The sequence below is a fragment of the Dreissena polymorpha genome, chromosome 3 (genome assembly GCF_020536995.1).
Source record: "Dreissena polymorpha isolate Duluth1 chromosome 3, UMN_Dpol_1.0, whole genome shotgun sequence".
In the NCBI taxonomy this organism is placed as follows: domain Eukaryota; kingdom Metazoa; phylum Mollusca; class Bivalvia; order Myida; family Dreissenidae; genus Dreissena; species Dreissena polymorpha.
Window position 1 is genome coordinate 1,422,964 of NC_068357.1, and position 20,502 is coordinate 1,443,465.

The 20,502-nt window shown below is 36.3% G+C and overlaps 1 protein-coding gene across 4 annotated transcripts in view; it reads left to right on the forward strand.

Moving 5' to 3' along the window:
- Window positions 1-19,596, forward strand: part of LOC127872724 (uncharacterized) — a 224,225-nt gene extending 204,629 nt beyond the window's left edge. For all 4 annotated transcript variants that reach the window (XM_052416083.1, XM_052416081.1, XM_052416082.1 and 1 more), the window contains 4 exons: window positions 7,042-7,176; window positions 8,312-8,471; window positions 13,935-14,182; window positions 19,067-19,596. In XM_052416083.1, coding sequence (XP_052272043.1) covers window positions 7,042-7,176; window positions 8,312-8,471; window positions 13,935-14,182; window positions 19,067-19,225 — 702 coding nt within the window. In that variant the 3' untranslated portion in view covers window positions 19,226-19,596. The remainder of the gene's footprint in view (window positions 1-7,041; window positions 7,177-8,311; window positions 8,472-13,934; window positions 14,183-19,066) is intronic.
- Window positions 19,597-20,502: the final 906 nt, after the last annotated feature.

A 20,502-nucleotide genomic window follows, 5' to 3' on the forward strand; every position in this document is an offset into this window, starting at 1 on the left:
TTATTTATGACTGGTCTGCAAAATAAGGTAATTGGACTAAAAAATCTTGGACGAAAATTAAAGGAATAATTGAATTTCAATAAGTTAAGCTCTAAAAAATCAGTGATGCTTAAAGAACACACCAAAATACGATTATACGCAACAAGACGACACTCAATTATATGTAAGGTGCTTCAGAAGCATAAAACAAAAGAGCGTTTCAAATATAATTATCCAGTAAAGTTAGGCCAGAATAAAAGATATTTTGTTTCCCATACAAAATAAAGGTGGGTATAATATAAGGTGGTTGGAAAATTTTATGTTATTTTTGATGTTATTTGATGTTATTTTTATATTTATCATAACACATAAAGCATTCTTTCATTCCAATTTTATCATTTAGTATTTGTTTGTATGTTTTATAACAGACTTAAGTTTTAAGCGTCTCTGGGTTTTTTTCTCAATAAAGAACAAGTTTCGCAAAGTTTTTCACCAGCGAATTTCAAAGAATTGTAGAAACATATTGCTTATTGGGGTTGCTGGAGTTCGCTTGGGCCAGTTGTGAGAGGGGAGACTGATTTTTTTTATTTCTGGCCTCATGCAACAAATAGGACACTCAAACTAAAGAGAGCTTTTGAAGCAACAATTTCTGAAGATCCACAGAAAAATAAAAGGGTAAAATTAGAACAATGAAAGTTTGTGCACAAAATATAAATGGCACATCAAGGTATTCACAAAATATCAGCTAAAATAAAAGCAGTAACTATTCAAGATTCTCTTCAGATTTAAAAAAGAAAGTTGTCCTAATTATACGCTTCGTTGTGGGAAAAACTGGGCTACATGCATGTACCTTAATTGCGCATAGGCTTTAATCAAGGACAACACATTTTGTTTTTATGTAATTTTTTGTTCAAAGGAAGTTTCTATTACAAGAAATCTATTTTAGGCATTGTCCTTGATTAGCCTGTGAGGACTGCACAGGCTAATCTGGGACAACACTTGATTCATGCATCTAGCCCAGTTATCCCACAACGAGGCTAATTTGGGATGACACAATAAGCAAATGCATTAAGCTCTGTTATTCCAGAACACGCCTCAAATTGAGTTTGGACATAAAATATAGAAGTGTACACTACCGTCCCTTTAGTATTGAAAGTGCTTCTGTCCCTTTAGTATAGAAAGTGATGGAGATCTTGTAATTGATGGATTGTAAGGCCCAATTGTTGTATATAATTGATGTGTTGCACACATCTTTGTATAAATAATTAAAGAGTCCATCATTGGGTCACAGTGTCCATTAGTTGGGTAAAGAGCCAATAAAACAGCCGCTTATAATGCTGTCTTTACATCTTTGTGAAAGTGAGTGCTTTGAAATCCTAAATGAAATAATATTAAAGATGTATGAAATTGAGGCTTTCATATATAAGCCTTATTCTTTGGAAAACAAGGGTTAAAAGCAGGTGGGTAAAGTGTCATCCTTGTTCGTGGACAAAAGGCTTAATGCATTTGAGTAAAGTGTCATCCCAGATTAGCCTGTGCAGTGTGCACAGACACTTTCCCTTGATTTTGCTAAGAATGGCCTTCCTTGAAACAAAAAAATACCAAAAAGAGGAAAGTGTTGTCCCTGATGATCCTGTGGCGACGGGACAGGCTTATCTGGGATGACACTGTACGCACATGCATTAAGCCTTTTTTCCATGAACAAAGCTCATAATAGTTTTTTAAACAATTTTAATTTATTGTAAAACATGTATAATCTGTTGTAGTATAGAATGTCAGAGTACATGTTGTTATGTGGTACCAGAATGAATTAAATGTACATTAGAAAAGTATTTTACTACTTTTAAAATATAACATGACTATTTTAGTTTTAAGCATATATAGATATCGAATTGATCGAACTTTGGCTAAAGCAAATAAAATGGCTTTTATTGAAAATTCTTCAATAAATATTTTCCAATTGTTCAGTCTTTGTTTTTTTAATACTTTGTCGATATTTTTACTGTAACGTTGTTCAATTTTTATTATCAAAAAGGATATTAGTATGTGCAGCAAGATTGTCGAAAGCACTTAATCTATGTTTTTCATTTAGACTAAACCTGAATGTTTCTCTTCCGAAAAAGATTTCCCCGTAATCTTTTATTTGGTTATTTTATTGAGTGACACAACTTGTGTGGAAACTAATTTAATTAATTTACCTGCTGAACAAATATTAACTTGTCACAGACTAAATGGAAAAAATATATATACCTGCAAAGATTTATTATTAGGAAATAAGAGGTATTTCTTAATCAAAAAGAAATTTTTAAGTGAAATATAACAGAAAATTTAACACCTTTGGGTTAATTATTTTTTAATAATTACATGGTATGAACATAATATTTTATAACATCAATTCTTATGTTGTTAATATTTTACAGGAAATGAAAGTTGACATGGGTTTCTATGGATTTACCATTCGAAGTGCCAATGTCTTTCTGATTAAACGGAAATTAAATGAAAATAGAAATGTTGGCTTCTTACCAAGAATTTTTCAATAATAGCAAACAAGTGCCATAATATTCGAGTGATATATAAAAGAAAAGACATTTCTTGTGTATTTTAGTTAGACATATCAGTTCTCGTGACAAACACCTCATCATTTTAAGAACACATTATAATGAAAATCTTGCGAAGGTGACAAAGTGTTTGAAGGTGACAAAGTGTTAAGAGACCATGGCATAAAATGTTTGGTATTCAGGGCACTGTAAAACAAGAAAAATAATTGATTGTTTAAAATTTATTCCGAAGATATTATGAATTTTAACAAAAAACGATGTTTTAATGGAAATCAATTGTTTGAATGGAAACTGAACATATGAAAAGAGAATGAACGTTTGATTAGGCGGGCAGCTGCTGTGACTGTCCTAAATATAACTGTGCATAAATATTGTGAGAAGCCTTTAATGAATTTTTGACACGACTATATTTCAAGAAAATAGTGTGATGTGTGACTGCCATAGGATATAAATAGATAAAAAGTGTGAACAAGCCTGAAACCTCTGACACAATGCACGACTGGGCGGCTGTGAACAGTTGGTCTCGTTACGACACGAAAACCTCTGTGATTGTTCCGAGGCCAATGACGAAAGCCACACAAGGGTATGGGCGTTATTCGGTAAACATTCCGGTGATTACGCCGCTGCCCTTGCCAAAGTCTGGCCTCCGTCGCTGCCACACAACTCTACTGGCACAAGTGTCGAGTTTGGAGAAGCAGCAGGTCTATAAACCGAAAAAAACGCTTTGTGGAGTCAAGCACCACTCACTATATACACTATCTGCAGCTTAGCAATAAGGTATGGGCCCAGTATCACAAACTTACTTAAGTCAATATTCAAACTCAACTTTAGTTTTTTTTCTCAAATTTTGAGATGAATTTGATCATCTTGCTCAATTTTGTGTTCACAGAAGGTTTTTCCATTTGGGTCTAACTCAACCCTGAGTTCTAGGAGGAATATGTGCACACTCTTAACCCTTTGCATGCTGGGAAATTTGTCGTCTGCTAAAATGTCGTCTGCTGAATTTCTAAAATTAGCATTTTCTTTGATTTTTTTCAAAGAATACTATCAGAATAGCAAACAGTTTGGATCTTGATGAGACGCCACGTTCTGTGGCATCTCATCTGGATCCAAACTGTTTGCAAAGGCCTTCAAAATTCGGTTCCCGCACTGAAAGGGTTAAAGATGAGATTTGAGAATGTTTGTGCACTGACCGACTTTCTCAATACTCAGCTGAGTGGATATTCAAATCTTATCTTCTGAGTTGAGGTAAAAAATTGGGAATGGTCATTGTACTGCGCCAGGGTTTCTTGAAATCAATCTTAAGTTTCTGTTGTATTATTGTATATTTTGATGTCATGCACATGTTATCTATTATGAGTGACTGTACAATTTGCTATTCTGTTTTTTGTCCATGCCCTCTGGTTTTCCCTTATTGATCCACTTGTTTTATTATGACCAACTGTTTCTTGCTTGCTCTGTTATTTTGGCACTAATATTCTTTCTGGCTCCTTTGTTTTGATCCATTGACATTGCAGCCTTCTCCGTGTGGTGTTTTGTTCTTGTGTTTGTACAAGCTTGATATGTGGCGTGTTCTTTGTGCTCGGGCTCTCTGTTGTCCGCTTTGATATTCTCTTCTGTCTGTTAACAGGGCTTACTCTGCCATTCGCCAAATTAGCCAATGGCTATAAATTTGGCTTAATGAAATTAAATTTGGCTACAACTGTTTCTTCATTAAAACTTATCAAATAGCCAAAAATAGAAGAATTTTGCCATAGCAAGGCGAATTTGGCTAAAGAAATTTTTGAGCCAGGGGAAGCCCTGTCAGTTAAGTATGTCCAGTTGTGCTTTTTTACTAATAGTAAAACACATTTCAAATGAAGACGCAATCAGACATACAGAAAAATGTTTTCTTCCATGGCATCGTTATTATCTTTCTGTTGAATTCCTTTGATATCCACATGGGAACTCCTCTTGCTGTTTGTTTTTCTTGCATTCTTCATTGTATTTGGAACTATTGTGTTTATTCAAAACCTTCCTCAACAAGTACAAATACATGTTATTGGAACTGTTATGTTAATTTTATACCTCTCTCAACACCTACAAATATATGTTTTTGGAACTATTCAGTATTCTGTTTATTTAATACTTTTTCCAACCACTACAATGTCATGTTTTTGGAACTAATCTGTTTATTTGATACCTTTCTCAACAACTACAAATACAAGTTTTGGGGACTTTTCAGTATTCCTATTGTTTATTTGACACCTTTGCCAGCCACTACAAAGTCATGTTTCTGGAACTAATCTGTTTATTTGATAGTTTCTCAACATGTCTTGGTAACTTTTCTATTTATTTGATACATTTTTCAACAACAAAAATACGTGCTTTTGTTGACTATTCAGTATTCAGTGTATTGGATACCTTGGAAATAATCTGTTACCTTTGATACCTTGCCCAACAACTACAAATACAAGTTTTTGGAACTTTTCAGTGAGTCTCTTTACTTGACACCTTTCTCAACAATTAAACATACATGTTTTTGACATTATTCAGTATTCTGTTTATTCGATACCTTTGTCAACAACTACAAATGCATGTTTTGGTGACTATTCAGTATTTTGTTCATTTGACACATTTCCAAACAACTACAAATACAAGTTTTTGGAACTATTCAGTAATCTGTTTTACTTGATACCTTTCTCAACAATTAAACATGCATGTTTTTGGAACTATTCTGTTTATTTTGATACCTTTCTCAACAACTAAAAATGCATGTTTTGCGGACAGTATTCAGTGGTTTGTTTACTTGATACCTTTCTCAACAATTAAACATACATGTTTTGGAACTATTCTGTTTGACACCTTTCTCAACAACTAAAAATATATGTTTTGGAGACTATTCAGTATTCTCTTTATTTGATACCTTTCTCTGCAACTACAATGTTTTTGGGACCATTTAGTATTCTCTTTATTTGATACCTTTCTCTGCAACTACAAATACATGTTTTTGGGACCATTTAGTATTCTCTTTATTTGATACCTTTCTCTGCAACTACAAATACATGTTTTTGGGACCATTTAGTATTCTCTTTATTTGATACCTTTCTCTGCAACTACAAATACATGTTTTTGGGACCATTTAGTATTCTCTTTATTTGATACCTTTCTCTGCAACTACAAATACATGTTTTTGGGACCTTAGTATTCTCTTTATTTGATACCTTTCTCTGCAACTACAAATACATGTTTTTGGGACCATTTAGTATTCTCTTTATTTGATACCTTTCTCTGTAACTACAAATACATGTTTTTGGGGCCATTTAGTATTCTCTTTATTTGATACCTTTCTCTGCAACTACAAATACATGTTTTTGGGGCCAATTAGTATTCTCTTTATTTGATACCTTTCTCTGCAACTACAAATACATGTTTTGGGGGCCATTTAGTATTCTTTTTATTTGATACCTTTCTCTGCAACTACAAATACATGTTTTTGGGGCCATTTAGTATTCTCTTTATTTGATACCTTTCTCTGCAACTACAAATACATGTTTTTGGGACCATTCAGTATTCTCTTTATTTGAGACTTTTCCCAACAACTACAAATACATGTTTTTGGGGACCATTTAGTATTCTCTTTATTTGATACCTTTCTCTGCAACTACAAATACATGTTTTTGGGGACCATTCAGTATTCTCTTTATTTGAGACTTTTCCCAACAACTACAAATACATGTTTTTGAAACTACTTAGTATTCTGTTGATTAGACATCTGTCTCAGCAACTACAAATACATGTTTTTGGAACTTTATTCTGTTTATTCGATACCTTTCTCAACAACTACAAATAGATGTTTTTGGAACTTTATTCTGTTCATTTGATACTTTTCCCAACAACTTCAAATACATGTTTTTGGAACTTTATTCTGTTTATTCGATACCTTTCTCAACAACTACAAATAGAGGTTTTATGAACTTTATTCTGTTCATTTGATACTTTTCCCAACAACTTCAAATACATGTTTTTGGAACTTTATTCTGTTTATTCGATACCTTTCTCAACAACTACAAATAGAGGTTTATGGGGCTATTCAGTATTCTGTTCATTTGATACTTTTCCCAGCAACTACAAATACATGATTTTTAGAACTACATGTGTATTCAGTATACTTTTGATTCAATACCTTTCTCAACACCTGCAATATACATGTTTTTGGGACTTTTCATTATTCTGTTTATTGATACCTTTCTGAACAACTACAAACATTCTTGCCTTTCCTGTTAGTCTTGATCAATGTATTCAAGTTATAAATATGAAATAAACATTTTAATTGTACCAAGCACTTTCATTTGAAAACATTTTCAATTGAGACCAAATTTCAATAACTTTCATAGTTTTCCAGTTTTTGGAAGTAGAGCTTTGATTAATTACAATACATTACAACTAAAGGTTTGTTCGCAATAATTGAGTATCTGCTTAACTTTTCAATTTCTCATACAGTAGTTTTATCAACAATTTCAAGGAATCTGAAGAGAAGCTGAAGAGGACTATTAACGTGCTGCGCATGCAGAGGTCCAAGTCAGACCTAGACGTCTCAAGGGACCAGACCAAAGATATCAGTGGAATGGGGCTGATTGGCGGAGCTTTCTTCAAGGAGGTTACTTTATAAGCTTAAGAATACTATTAAAAAATAGGGTTGCTATGGTTACAGAATAAGGTTACATAAATAGGTAAAATTGTCTGGAAAGGATGTTCAATACCAGTACTGTTTGTGTTTTCTATGAATACAGAAGTCAGAAGAAACTGGCCAGGGCTACAAATGAGTTTATACATTTAAGGGTAATGTACCAAAAATGTGGTTGCTATGGTTACAGAAATAAGTGAAAATGTCAGAGAGGGTAAAACGATATCTGCATACAGGGCTCCAGATAAGTTTATTCACTAAAGGGTTCTGTAAAAAAAAGGTTGCTATGGTTACAGAAATAAACTGTCTGAAAAGGAGGTTTTATATCTGCATACAGGGTACCAGATAAGTTAATATACTAAAGGGTACTGTACCGCCCCCCCCCCCCCCCCCCCCCCCCCCCCCCCCCTGCTTTTTGGCAAAGGTTATTTTACCTCCAAAACATTCAGCTTTAAAGGTGTAAGAGATTTTTGTAAAGATTGTTTGCAGAAATGGCCCCTATTCTACAACAGTCTTGGTAAAATTTTCGCTTGCCATATGACCATAATGGTACATATGTTTGCAAAATTCCCACAATTCTAAACAATCTGTATATAAGAGTTTTAAGCGTGGGGTGCACCAATGAACTTTGACTATAATGCTTTGTATATGTTTGCATAATCTGTTAGTCTGTTATAATTTTTCCCTGAAATCTGACCATGCTTTTGCAATGTGCAGAAAATCTTCATGATTCTACAAATGTCATTGTTTAAGGTATAGATCTGCCACATAAACTTGGCACCCATATTGAACTCTATGAGTATAAATGATACTCATGTATTGTTTCTTAAATTGCCAGCAGTTTCAAAACTTATTTGTTCTTTCTTAAAATACTTAAATATAATCATTAATAAAGGTTAATTTTGGCAAGTTATAGCAGCAGGAGAATATGACAATGCAATGGTTTGATCCCCACTGCGGGAGCATTTTTATACCTCCCCAAAAGACACCATGTATTGGTTCTACCCGGGAAATGGACTTAAGTGTTTCAATAATCCCTGGGCTTTGGATTGAGCATAATTTAATAGGTTTCAACTTATCTAAAGCTGGTGACATTGTCTGTTCTCAGAAATCGCCACTGTTCCACAACAGCCTGGGTGACAGGGAGAAGCTTGAGGGCGGCCCGGCCCCCACATCAGGGCAGAAGCAGGAGATGAAACTGGGCGTGGCTGTGGTGCCCCGTAAGGGCCTCATCGCCCTGTCAACCAGCGACGACACCTCGGACACAGGTAGGGGCAGACAGTCAATTGCTTTTTGTTTTCTGAAAATTTTGCTTTAAAAAAATTGATATCTTTTAGTGATCCTCTTGTAAGTTTGTACAAATCATGCCCCTTGTGTCAAAATTGGCCTGGGGGTGTGAGGGTGATTTTTTTAAATATTGAATAATATGCACTTGAACATATTTAGACCAAATGCTCTCGTAGCCATGTGAACATTTGCCGTTTACGCGAGATTTAGATTAGTTGGGAAATGGAATATTGATGTTCAGAAAGCTAACTACATAGTCTACTGTGTACAACAAACTATTTCAACATATTTTTGAGCTCATCGATGATAATCAATGGTTTTCCCATTTTTATTGCATTACACAACAAATAAACTTTATTATTTAATCTGTCAATAGAAAGTTTTATGATAACACTATCAATATTAAAATAATGTACTTGCAAACTATTCTGTTTCTTCACATAGTGGGAGCAGTGGGTTTTTTTCATAAAAAATCGGGTCCGGTAATCGGCTCCATTCCAAATGGATAAAAAGTATATATTTTTCCCCAAATGGGAGCTAATAATTCCCAAAGGAAGGCTTCCAAGAAAAAAAAAATGTTTTTTTAGGTCTCAATATTGTGTTCATCTCCCATCCATATAAGTTCAACCTTAGAAAATATAATACTGAAAACACTTGTTTTCTCAATTTTGAAGATTTTTTTTAAGCAAAACAACAACAACACTAATATCCCAATTTTAGTCTAAATGCCACAAATTTTCCAATCCAAAGGGACCCGGTCCTATTCCCAAAATGGTGAAAAAATCCACTGGGGAAGCATTAAGTATTGCACTCGTCTGTAAGTACGTATGTCCCAATGTATTTGTCTTGAAATCCTCTGTTACAACTCTTAGATGTGCGCTCGATCTTTTACAGTTTAATGACCTTACTAAGTAGATGGTTTTAAAGGGATCTTTTCACGGTTTGGTGAATTGACATAATTGAAAAAAGTTGTTTCAGATTCGCAAATTTTCGGTTTAGTTATGATATTTGTTAGGACACAGTATTACTGAACATTTGCCATGGTCTAATATAGACATTACATGCGTCTTTTGATGATTTAAAAACCTAAAAATTATAAAGCGTTGCAACGCGAAACGATTGAATGACTTGGAGAGTTCTGTTGTTGTCGTTTAAATTTGTGAAACTACGAAGATTGCTTATATAAGGTATAAAATATGCATTATATGTATGCTTGGCAGGATAGCTCAGTTGGCTAATGCGTTTTTACTTCAGGGTTCCGGGGGTCACTAGTTTGAGCCCTGCTGCGGGCTACTTTTTTTTTACTTTTTTAAATTTTATTTTTGATTTTTTACTGGAGCTTTTAAGATTTAATGTTTGTATTTATCAATATAAAGCATTCAATGACAAACTTCAAAACATGCCAAAATCTGTGAAAAGGCGCTTTTAAAGAAGGAATAAAGGCTGCAACTAGTATTGCATGAATAATGGCCCTTTGTCTTTTTTGTCCATATTAATATTATGAGGTATTAAACTATCTTGCACTATGAGCTAACTTTTAAAGCAACACGGATGAGGAACTTCCTTGGAATCTGGACAGCCAGGTTCAATCCCATTGTAGTGTGGGATTTTTCTAGCGGGGTTTCATTTGCATCAAATATGACATATGACCCACATATCGCCCCTTGGTGCAAAATGTACCATGTGCCTTCTAATTTCCGTGTCACATGGTATCTTTTTGCACCATGGGAGCAGTATGGTAATTTGTCTGAATGACACCCTGCTGATTTCATGGCATTAGAGAATCTGTAAAACAATTTAAAAAATGAAGGTGGTTTGTGTAATGAGGTGAGGTATAACCCTTTGCCACTAATATACATATTTAACCCATTACCACTTAGATACATACACTCGAAACTGACCTTACAGCCACCTGAGAATAACGGTCACCTGCAGACAAAGATCAGTCTGGATTCCCCCCAGACGAAAATCACTCTATATCCTTTGCACACCTGTAACGTATTAGAACATACACGTTTTTTCCCTCCTCAAAACCGGGGCGATTTTTACAGTGAACGACTACAACGTTATAGAATGCATACAAATTTCGTTGTTTCAAAACCTGACCCCTATTAAGCGTAGGAACCCTGACACTTTTTTTCTTAAAAAATACAAGTATCAGTGTTTGTTTATGAACTGAAACTTAATAGAGAACAAAACAATAAAATAAGACTGCGCCGTTCGAATGTTCAATATACAGTCTGTTGACTATAAACTTGTAAAATATATTTTAGACCATTTATTGTTAATAATTGAGAGTTAAAATCAATAAATAATTAAATGCTCAAAATTTATCTTAAAAAAGCATATGAGTGGTATTTTGAAAACAATGATTTTCTGTCATTTTTGTGGTATAAACTTAAGAAAGTTCTGCATTTCGAATGTTTATATGACAACGTTTTGGCAAAAAATATCAACTCATACAACAGATCATGTGTAATATTGTTTATTGATCTGTATTGATTTTTTCACAAATACATTTTTATACTTTACAGAGGTTGATTTGCTATTTATTGTTCGTAAAAAATACGTTACAGTTCTTCTTAGTATTCTCATGCACTCTATTTTTCAGTTGTATAAAGTCGTAAAAATATGAAACCGCTATGGTGCATCCCTTTCTAAAACAAATTATAACATATTTAAGCAGATAATTGTTTGACGATAAACAACTGTGACAGGTAAAAACATATTTTATGCCCGATTTTTGTTGTTAACCGTAAAATATATTTTTTTAAAACGCGAAAATCCGTTACAGTACGTATTTAAAATTGTGAAAAAAGTGCAGGTTTAACAACGTTGTAGGTGTTACCTTGAAAAAAAGCCCCCGTTCTGAGAAGAGAAAAATTGTATACGTTTCAATACGCAACAGCGTTTGGCTACAAAAATCGACCACTGGTGCCTAGAGGATATTACACTTGAGAATAACGGTCACCTGTCCATAACGGCCAACGGCCACTATATTCATCTCAGAAATTCATGTTTGAACTGAAAACAAAGGTCACGCGTCAGTCGTTTCGAGTAGCAAAAATTAAAAACACAGCACAGTATTTGTCCGTCTATTTTGCGGGTAAAGCGTCTGATAGGGGTTATTGCCTTTGACATGATAAAAGCGGCTCGCTGCGAGTAAACAAATAATAGGGTGTTGAGAAAGTTTGTTTTCCGGGGATAATTATGCGGGGTGGGGGATAATTATGCGGGGTATCTTCAAAATAAAATATCTCAGAGTTTGGGACACGTTTACAGTAATTATCGCTAATTAAATGACTGCTAATTAGTACATTGTACTTTCAACCTTGAGTATATATTTAAAAATAATGTTGTTGAATCATTCTTTAAAAGATCTTTCTAGCATACACAACACTTTTAAAACCAATCGGAAAAATAAATCATGGAATAATAATGAGTGGTAAAGATGAATTCTGTGCACACCAGGTCAAGTGTTCTAGTATTCAAAAGAAGATTAGCGAGTTATTTTAGCGTGGAGTGAATTGTTTTGATTGATGCGAGTGAGAATGGTTGTGTTTGTTTTGAGGGTTTTGCGTGATAAGTTATCATGTTTTTTGTTCATGATGCTATGTTTTTTTGATAAAGAATGAATGAATGTATGTATTTTGTATGAGGTTGTTGAATGAAAATGCTGTTTGTGTGATGTTTGCGAACGAATAAATTTTGACAAAATTTGCGAATTTTTCTTTGAATGAGAACGGTGCAGTTACACCGTACTATCGGTTTATGACAGCGAATCCTCTGTTTAGACTTGTTCAGACGTGACGTCAAGGCACGTGACAAGCTTTATTTACTGAATGAACGAGATGCATGCATAAACAATTATACTAGCGTTGATAAATACATTGATTTTGTTTAACAATATGAAATTAAATCAATCTATAAGATATTATTCTGTTTTATTCAATGTAAGTTAATTATGTTATTATGCTTAGTTATTGGCAATGACCCTTTGTTTTACACTGTATGCAAATGACTGGGTAGGGTAACGACGTAATAATACTACCAACTGACCAAGCATCTTAAAATTGTGATCTGAAAACAACGGTCACCTGTGGACAATGGTGACTTTGGTCATTTCCCTTGACTGACCGCTGTTCTCAGGTTTGACTGTATTTAAGGCTTTACCACTAAGATACATATTTAACCCTTTACCACTTAGATACATATTTAATGCTTTACCACTTAGATACATATTTAATGCTTTACCACTAAGATACATATTTAACCCATTACCACTTAGATACATATTTAATGCTTTACCACTTAGATACATATTTAATGCTTTACCACTTAGATACATATTTAATGCTTTACCACTTAGATACATATTTAACCCATTACCACTTAGATACATATTTAATGCTTTACCACTAAGATACATATTTAATGCTTTACCACTAAGATACATATTTAACTCTTTACCACTAAGAGACATATTTAAATCAAAACCACTTAGATACATATTTAACGCTTTACCACTAAGATACATATTTAAATCATAACCACTTATATACATATTTAACGCTTTACCACTTAGATACATATTTAATGCTTTACCACTAAGATACATATTTAACCCATTACCACTTAGATACATATTTAACCCATTACCACTTAGATACATATTTAATGCTTTACCACTAAGATACATATTTAATGCTTTACCACTAAGATACATATTTAACTCTTTACCACTAAGAGACATATTTAAATCAAAACCACTTAGATACATATTTAACGCTTTACCACTAAGATACATATTTAAATCATAACCACTTATATACATATTTAACGCTTTACCACTTAGATACATATTTAACGCTTTACCACTAAGAGACATATTTAAATCAAAACCACTTAGATACATATTTAACGCTTTACCACTTTGATACATATTTAACACTTTACCACTTAGATACATATTTAATGCTTTACCACTAAGATACATATTTAACCCGTTACCACTTAGATAAATATTTAAGGCTTTACCACTTAGATACATATTTAACCCTTTACCACTTTGATACATATTTAACTGTTTACCACTTATGCATTTGTAGTCCGTTAGAAAGTTAAACTTAATTTAGTGCATTTCTTACTAGATTCAAGTTTTAAAGGCTTCATTTCCAACCCTTAGATAATGATGAGAAGCAAACAGCATAAAACCTGTACAGTCTGCGAGTTACTCGCAGGCTTTTCTGGTTTTATGCTGGTTTCAAAAGCCATTTTCACTTTGTTTCTTATGGGTGAAAGGGATAAGAAGCACTTCTATTGCGGTGCTTGATAAGCTAGCTTTTATAGCAATGCCGTAGAATGTCTCCCTTGGAACCAAGAGAGCCCAGATTCAATTCTTACAGTAGTTAGGCAATTGAGGGCTATTTTGGAACCACTTTCAGTCGACGCAAAGCGTCACCCTACCAACGGCACAGATCCACAACTCATCAACTTTGCCCAACTCCACACTCCGGGAACCAAGTCGCGCCAGACCACACTGATCAAACGCCCAGACATCATGGTGCATGTAAAGGCTGGGGCCAAGCTTCTGGAGGATGCAGAACAACATCAGATTCAAGAGGAGGAGCTGGAGAAAAACCTGGAGAACTACACCATCCTGGACCTGCAGACTGAGATATTGGGCATGACTGTAAGTATACCATCCTTGCCTTGAAGACTCAGATACTGGGTATGACTGTAAGTACGCCACCCTGGACTTGCAGACTCAGATACTGCGCATGACTGTTAGTACACCATACTGGACATGTAGTCACAGATACTTGGCATGACTGTTAGTACACCATCCTGGACCTGATGTCTCATATTGGCCATGACTGTAAGTATACCATACTGGACATGCAGTCACAGATACTTGGCAAGACTGTAAGTACACCATCCTGGACCTGCAGTCAAAGATACTGGGCATGACTGTAAGTACACCATACTGGACCTGCAGTCACAGATACTGGGCATAACTGTAAGTAGACCATCCTGGACCTGCAGTCACAGATACTGGGCATGACTGTAAGTACACCACCCTGGACCTGCAGTCACAGCTACTGGGCATGACTATAAGTACACCATACGGGACATGTAGTCACAGATACTTTGCATGACTGCAAGTACACCATCCTGGACCTGATGTCTCATATATTGGCCATGACTGTAAGTACAACATACTGGACATGCAGTCACAGATACTTGGCAAGACTGTAAGTACACCATCCTGGACCTGCAGTCAAAGATACTGGGCATGACTGTAAGTACACCATACTGGACCTGCAGTCACAGATACTGGGCATGACTGTAAGTACACCATCCTGGACCTGCTGTCATAGATACTAAGCATGACTGTAAGTACACCACCCTGGACCTGCAGTCACAGATACTGGGCATGACTGTAAGTACACCATACTGGACATGCAGTCACATATACTGGGTATGACTGTAAGTACACCATCCTGGACCTGCAGTCTCAGATACTGGGCATGACTGTAAGTACACCATCCTGGACCTGCAGTCACAGATACTGGGTATGACTGTAAGTACACCATCCTGGACCTGCAGTCACAGATACTGGGCATGACTGTAAGTACACCATCCTGGACCTGCAGTCACATATACTGGGCATGACTGTAAGAACACCATCCTGGACCTGCAGACACAGATACTGGGCATGACTGTAAGTACACTGTACTAGACCTGCAGACTCAGATTCTGGGCATGACTGTAAGTACACCATCCTGGACCTGCAGTCACAGATAATTGGTATGACTTTAAGTACACCATCCTGGATCTGCAGTCACATATACTGGGCATGACTGTAAGTACAGCATCCTGGACCTGCAGTCACAGATACTTGGCATGACTGTAAGTACACCATCCTGGACCTGCAGTCTCAGATATTTGCTATGACTGTAAGTACACCATCCTGGACCTGCAGTCTCAGATATTTGCTATGACTGTAAGTACACCATACTGGACCTGCAGTTTCAGATACTGGGCATGACTGTAAGTACACCATCCTGGACCTGTAGTCTCAGATACTGGGTATGACTGTAAGTACTCCATCCTGGACCTGCAGTCACAGACACTGGGTATGACTGTAAGTACACCATCCTGGACCTGCAGTCACAGAAACTGGGCATGACTGTAAGTACACCATCCTGGACCTGCAGTCTCAGATACTGGCCATGACTGTAAGTACACCATCTTAAACCTGCAGTCTCAGATACTGGGCATGACTGTAAGTACAGCATCCTGGACCTGCAGTCACAGATACTTGGCATGACTGTAAGTACACCATCCTGGACCTGCAGTCTCAGATACTGGACATGACTGTAAGTACACCATCCTGGACCTGCAGTCTCAGATACTGGGGATGACTGTAAGAACACCATCCTGGACCTGCAGTCTCTGATACTGGGGATGACTGTAAGTACACCATCCTGGACCTGCAGTCACGGATACTGGGCATGACTGTAAGTACATCATACTGGACCTGTAGTCACAGATATTGGGCATTACTGTAAGTACACCATACTAGACCTGAAGTCACAGATATTGGGCATGACTGTAAGTACACCATACTGGATCTGTAGTCACAGTACTGGGCATGACTGTAAGTACACCTTACTAGACCTGTAGTCACAGATACTAGGCATGACTGTAAGTACACCATACTAGACCTGTAGTCACAGATACTGGGCATGACTGTAAGTACACCATACTGGACCTGCAGTCTACAATACTAGGCATGACTGTAAGTACACCATACTAGAACTGTAGTCACAGATACTGGGCATGACTGTAAGTACACAATACTAGACCTGTATTCACAGATACTGGGCATGACTGTAAGTACACCATACTAGACCTGTAGTCACAGATACTGGACATGACTGTAAGTACACCATACTTGACCTGCAGTGTCAGATACTGGGCATGACTGTAAGTACACCATCCTGGACCTGCAGTCACAGATACTAGGAATGACTGTAATTTCACCCTCCTGGACTTTCAGTCTCAAATGCTAGGCATTACTGTAAGTACACCCATCCTGGACATGCAGTCACAGATACTGGACATGACTGTAAGTACACTATCCTGGATCTGCAGACTCAGATACTAGGCATGACTGTAAGTACACCATCCTGGACCTGCAGTCACAGATACTAGGCATGGCTGTAAGTACACCATCCTGGACCTGCAGACTCAGATTCTGGGTATGACTGTAAGTACACTACCCTGGACCTGCAGTCACAGATACTGGGCTTGACTGTAAGTACACTGTACTAGACCTGCAGACTCAGATTCTGGGCATGACTGTAAGTAAACCATCCTGGACCTGCAGACTCAGATACTAGGCATGACTGTAAGTACACCATACTGGACCTGCAGTAACAGATACTGGGCATGACTTTTAGTAGTAGAAGTTTGTTTATGATTTTTATACCCATTTCATGAGAATGCTTGAGCAAAACGTTTAGTCTTAGTCATACTTTTGCCATATATAGACAAATATTTATATGCTAAGGCACAAGTGTCAACCATCATAAGAAAATGTGTCTCATATAACAACCATCTGCCTACCTTAATAGCCAAGGTCACACATACAAGTCAATTTTCACATTAAGTCATAAAACAACTTGAAAATTCTTGCTCAGCCATACATTTGCCATATATAGCTTGCTTTTTTTAAATAATTGACACAAATGTAAACCATTATGGGACCATCTTTTGCATGTAGCATCCATCTCCTTGTCTAAAAGGTCAAGGTCCCAACAAAAAGTCAAACGTGGCAATCATAAAATTTGTCTAGACTATAACTTTGTCATTCATCATGCAATTCTAGAATGACAAATGATTTCAGATGGCATGTAGCCTGTAACATGCATCTCCTCACCACAAAGTCAAAGGTTAATGTCGTACAATTGCTATTTCACCTTGAGCTTAACCATATATTGCGGGATTTTTTAAATAATTTATCATAAATGGAAACATCCTCAAATGTGATTGTCATACTTTGAAGTCAAAAATCACATTGTACCCTAAAACAGCTTGTTTTGACATAAGTGCAATGTTGAGACAAATGTCAATGTGGAGGCATTGAGTTCACAATATTTGATTTACTTGGATAGAGACTGTACGGTATGTCACCCTGAAATAGAGAGTGTATAGATGATGACGTTTAGCAGTATACACACTTTTTATATTGAAAGCAATATTATGTTAGTACTCATTGTCGATATGATTTGAAAAGGCAAACACAAAAAGAAGTCATAAATTCATACCACCTTCACAACTATTTATAGGCAATAATCATTTGAGTCCCTCTCTGAGAAAGCAGGGTTTAAAGCAAGTACATAAAGTGTCATCCCAGATTAGCCTGTCAAGTGCATAAAGTGTCATCCCAGATTAGCTCGTTAAGTGCATAAAGTGTCATCCCAGATTAGCCTGTCAAGTACATAAAGTGTCATCCCAGATTAGCCTGTCAAGTGCATAAAGTGTCATCCCAGATTAGCCTGTTAAGTGCATAAAGTGTCATCCCAGATTAGCCTGTTAAGTGCATAAAGTGTCATCCCAGATTAGCCTGTTAAGTGCATAAAGTGTCATCCCAGATTAGCCTGTTAAGTGCATAAAGTGTCATCCCAGATTAGCCTGTTTAAAGCAAGTGCATAAAGTGTCATCCCAGATTAGCTCGTTAAGTGCATAAAGTGTCATCCCAGATTAGCCTGTCAAGTGCATAAAGTGTCATCCCAGATTAGCCTGTTAAGTGCATAAAGTGTCATCCCAGATTAGCCTGTTAAGTGCATAAAGTGTCATCCCAGATTAGCCTGTTAAGTGCATAAAGTGTCATCCCAGATTAGCCTGTCAAGTACATAAAGTGTCATCCCAGATTAGCCTGTCAAGTACATAAAGTGTCATCCCAGATTAGCCTGTCAAGTACATAAAGTGTCATCCCAGATTAGCCTGTTAAGTGCATAAAGTGTCATCCCAGATTAGCTCGTCAAATGCATAAAGTGTCATCCCAGATTAGCCTGTCAAGTGCATAAAGTGTCATCCCAGATTAGCCTGTCAAGTACATAAAGTGTCATCCCAGATTAGCCTGTCAAGTGCATAAAGTGTCATCCCAGATTAGCCTGTTAAGTGCATAAAGTGTCATCCCAGATTAGCTCGTCAAGTGCATAAAGTGTCATCCCAGATTAGCCTGTCAAGTGCATAAAGTGTCATCCCAGATTAGCCTGTCAAGTGCATAAAGTGTCATCCCAGATTAGCCTGTCAAGTGCATAAAGTGTCATCCCAGATTAGCCTGTAAGGTCTCCATAGGCTAATCACGGACAAAACTTTCTGCCTAATCTGGATTTTCTCAAAAAAGAGACTGCCCTTAAACAAAAAATACGATAACAGTGGAATGTGTCATCAGTGAAAAGCCTGTGGACTGCACAGGCTTATCGGGAACGACACTTGACGCACAAGAATTCAGCCCCTTTTTCACCACAGCCAGGCTCATTTAATTGTGTTCTATTTCCAGGATCCCAAAGCTGTGCGTCGAACAAGTCCGCCCCTGGATGGACAGAATACTGACAATACACTCACGCCTAGATCTAAACTTGCCCCTTTTGGCAAACGGGAGAAGCCCATCACGTTGCCTGCAATTAAAAACATCAATCCATTTGCCATGAAAACCTAGGGCTATTTTGAGAGTTGTTGTTTGTTATTGCTGTGGGACTGAAAACTGCTTGTGCAAGAGTCTGATAACTCATCGCCTCAAAATGTGTGATATCTGTGTGATGTGTGATATCGCCCAGATCACAATAATATGCAAATTTATGGGACACTTGTATAAAATAGTGCTCGATTAAGGCGCATATCAGGATAAAATTGTGTGTAATTTTCTATGGCCACCAAACTGTTGCTTATACGTCCGTCAACTCTTATTGTCTTAAATCATGTGAAATTGAATTAGCCAAATTATCTGTTGTTTGCTTATAAAACAGTCATCTGAAACATTTTGATGTTTTGTGAAATTACATGTCGCACAATAAACTTTTGTTACCGTAATCAGGAGGTTTTCTCAAATTGGTTGTGATATTGCCCTTAGTTAACCCTTTCAGTGCCGGAACCGAATTTTAAAGGCCTTTGCAAACAGTTTGGATCCAGATGAGATGCCACAGAACGTGGAGTCTCATCAGGATCCAAACTGTTTGCTATTCTGATAGTATTCTTTGAAAAAAAGAAAATGCTAATTTTAGAAATTCAGCAGAAGACATTTTAGCAGACGACAAATTTCCCAGCATGCAAAGGGTTAAAGCAGCTGATACTTAAAGACTGAACAAGTATATAATGACAAATAGTGCTATTGTCCAGAGCAGAAAAGGTTTCTACACCTCAGGTTAATTGCAGGATCTTCTGAAATCATCTTTAAAAGGGTTGTCATTGAAACATCTCTGATAACACATTTGGTCACACAATTATTAAGTACTGATGGACTGCATCGGACTTTGTCACAATCTGTTGTTGCAATCTGTATAGAATGGTCTTTGTCGATAAAAGAGCAAACTTGAAATTTATGCAGTAGACTTAATTAACAAAAAGCTCAGTGTCATTTTATCATAATTTTGTAATATATTGTTTGCATTGTGTGAGAATAAAATGTTAGTGGATATGTACAATTGAAAGTTCTCAATACTGTCTTATGTACTTGGCATTTTACATGTATACGCAATTTATTTTTGTGCCTGATGAACATTTTTTAAACTTCATTACTCCAACTTTACTGGTTATTAAATACACAGTACTATAAGCTTGTATTTTGTTTTGTTGTAAGTTGATCAGGAATTGTTGGATTTCCATCCCCATTGCTTTATTAACCCATTTATGCCTAGTGGACTCTCCCATCCTTCTAAATTGGATCAATTTATTTCCAAAATAATGGATGTCTAGTATATTTATTTCTATATTTAGAAT